Below are 2,765 nucleotides of genomic sequence, written 5' to 3' on the forward strand. Positions count from 1 at the left end.
CTGAATTTGGGATCACTATAGAAGACCGCAGAACTGCAGTCTAATTTGAGAATTTGCTTAAAGATATTTACTCACACTTCGAGAGATATTTATCGAATTAAATTTTAGAAAGTTTGTTCTAGCATAAATATATGTGTTATCTATTATTCATGTAAGCAATATGATTTTGATATGCTTTCACTGTGCATATATTTTTCCAATAATTGATACTAACCCTTATAATTACAACATCTCTAATGACATGTTCAAGATTATAAGGTGCACAAAACAGAAGGCGTCATTTTGGTTCAACGTTTATTACCTATATTAATGAATTTATTTTGAGGGTATATGATCGAGTTGACTCAGCAAAATTAGAAGAAGGAAAAAAAAAATCAAAGGTAAGAGAAATTCTTGTTGACCAATTCAAACTTGGAATTGCTTCTTTTGAGGGAGATGACATCCAATTCCAGCAATGCATGCAATCATATAGTATATAGTTGTACATAATATAATTGACAGTTCATCAATTAGTAATAATTAATTTGTCTATGGGCACAATGTAGTTTAATATTGTAACACGATAGTACCATGACTCTTTAAGTTACAAATTATTTTCTTGTCCAAACTCACCTATATATATAAGTTTACAAGTTTTTCATTACACACAATAAAAACAAATAATATACTTGGTAGCATTAAGTTTATTTTTCTACTATGTCTGCAAAATCAGCCGTAACAGGAACTCCGCTTGCCAATGGTGGTGTTAAGGGAGAATGGACGACCGGTTTATGTGGTTGTTTTGAAGATGCCTCTAACTGTAAGGACCTTAATTTTTCCGAAAGCAAATTAAATATTTTATAATTTCTGAATTTATTGACCAATCTTGATTATTTATAGGCTGTGTCACTTGTTGCTGTCCTTGTGTCACCTTTGGACGAAATGTTGAGATAATTGACCAAGGAACTACTTGTAAGCTACTATAATTTCCTTTAATAGTTCGTGGCAATATATATATGTATATTCATTAATAATGACTACATAAATTGCAGCTTGTGCTCATGCTGGTGTAATCTACTATTGCCTGGCTCATGTTGGTTGGGCTTGTATCTACACATGCACTTATCGTACAAAATTGAGAGCTTTCTTTAGCTTGCCAGAGGACCCTTGTGGAGATTGCCTTGTCCATTGCTGTTGTCTTCCTTGTGCTGTTTGCCAAGAATACAGAGAGCTCAAAAACCGCGGTTTTGACCCCTCCCAAGGTATAATACTGCGGCCTTCTGAATATATTATGTGCCCCGCTTCGTTTTGAACTCTTTATAGTGAAGTGTTGGGGTAAAAATAATAAGACTCCATGCTGGAATTAGCAAATCATGAAATATTCTATTAAGATACAGCTTGATTCAGATCGATCTAATGTCACATAACCAGTGTTGTATTTTGTTTTGTATGTCTTAACTGTTATGCTTCCACTATCCCAATTTATGTGAAACACTTTCTTTTTTAGTCTTTCCTCAAAAGAATGTTTCATTTATTTAATTGAAAATAACTTAACTTTAAAATTTCGTGTTTTATTGTTAATGAAGTGATTTATACCCACATAAATGGTAAAGTCAATATTTTTAGATCACAAATTTAAAAGTCTTTCCTTTTTTTTATAAATTTTATGTTAAGTCAAACGATGTCACATAAATTGATCGGTTATAACACATGCATGCTTAAATTGATTTGAATTTCTGATTGTAAAGGATGGATGGCTAACGCTCAGAAATGGAGTCAAGCTGGAGTTACTGTTCCTCCCCTTATTGCACCAGGAATGACTCGCTAAAAGAGGTTTCAAACCACCTGCAGGCTGTGTTCTAATTTCATAATTCTGTAGTTTTATTTTGTTTTGTTTTTAATCTTACAATGTATGAAGTGGAAATTGTGAGAAATGTTTGTTTTCCCTATGAATACTTGTGAACGTACCTTGTAGCTCTTATCTTAAATTTGGTCTCTGCTATAAATAAAGTTCTGTTTCTTTTCTGTTTCTCAATCATATGACTTACTCTTTTGGGTGTGTTTGGTTCGCAGGAAAATATTTTCAGAAAACGTTCAATTTTTTTATATTTGATTGATCAAATGCTTTGAAAGATATTTCCTTTAGGAAAATAAGTTATTTAAAATGAGGAAAATGACTTTATTAATGAAAGTAGGAAAAACAAGCTCTACAAGTGACATTTCAAGTTTACTCTTTCTTCCTAATCAGCCAATACCCCCAAACCCCACACCTTGACCAGCCCACCCACCACCGGCACCCACCCTTGAACCCTCTCCCCGCCTCATCTCACCCCAGAATAATTTGCTAGATTATATGTTGTTTTATATTTTTTCTTACTTATCAAACACTAGTATATAAATTAAAATTCACTTATTTTTCAGAATTTTTTTTTAGGAAAACATTTCCCTCGTACCGAGCACACCCTTTGTGTTACTTTATTTCTTCCATTTGCGTCTTTCTTTATTCATGCAGATTCATACAATTTTTAAGTAGCAGATAAAGCTTATTATGTTCTTAACAACAACAACAACATAACCAGTGAAATCCTATAAGTGGTGTCAGGGAAGGGTAGAATGTACGTACTCAGAATAGCAATAAAATCATGTGATAACCAAAAAAGCCATACATAACATACTAGAGTAGATTATTATTAACAAACAATAATGAACAATGATGAGCTAGTACCGTTGCAAACACCAGCCACCCTAATCCCGACAACACTACACTACCTACTAATATGAGTCAT

At 33.0% G+C, this 2,765-nt stretch overlaps 1 protein-coding gene across 1 annotated transcript; it reads left to right on the top strand.

The window, feature by feature from the left end:
* Positions 1-665: 665 nt before the first annotated feature.
* Positions 666-1,991, top strand: LOC129888363 (cell number regulator 2-like). The gene is made up of 4 exons (XM_055963354.1): positions 666-799; positions 880-951; positions 1,032-1,241; positions 1,728-1,991. Exons 1-4 carry the CDS (start codon positions 697-699, stop codon positions 1,805-1,807), a joined length of 465 nt encoding a protein of 154 aa, XP_055819329.1. The 5' UTR covers positions 666-696; the 3' UTR covers positions 1,808-1,991.
* Positions 1,992-2,765: the final 774 nt, after the last annotated feature.

This window comes from Solanum dulcamara, chromosome 1 (genome assembly GCF_947179165.1).
Source record: "Solanum dulcamara chromosome 1, daSolDulc1.2, whole genome shotgun sequence".
Lineage (NCBI taxonomy): Eukaryota > Viridiplantae > Streptophyta > Magnoliopsida > Solanales > Solanaceae > Solanum > Solanum dulcamara.

Coding starts and splice junctions, on each gene's coding strand:
- LOC129888363 (XM_055963354.1), top strand. CDS start 697: ATGTCTGCAAAATCAGCCGTAACAGGAACTCCGCTTGCCAATGGTGGT. Junction 952..1,031: donor AATTGACCAAGGAACTACTT/GTAAGCTACTAT, acceptor CATAAATTGCAG/CTTGTGCTCATGCTGGTGTA. Junction 1,242..1,727: donor CGGTTTTGACCCCTCCCAAG/GTATAATACTGC, acceptor CTGATTGTAAAG/GATGGATGGCTAACGCTCAG.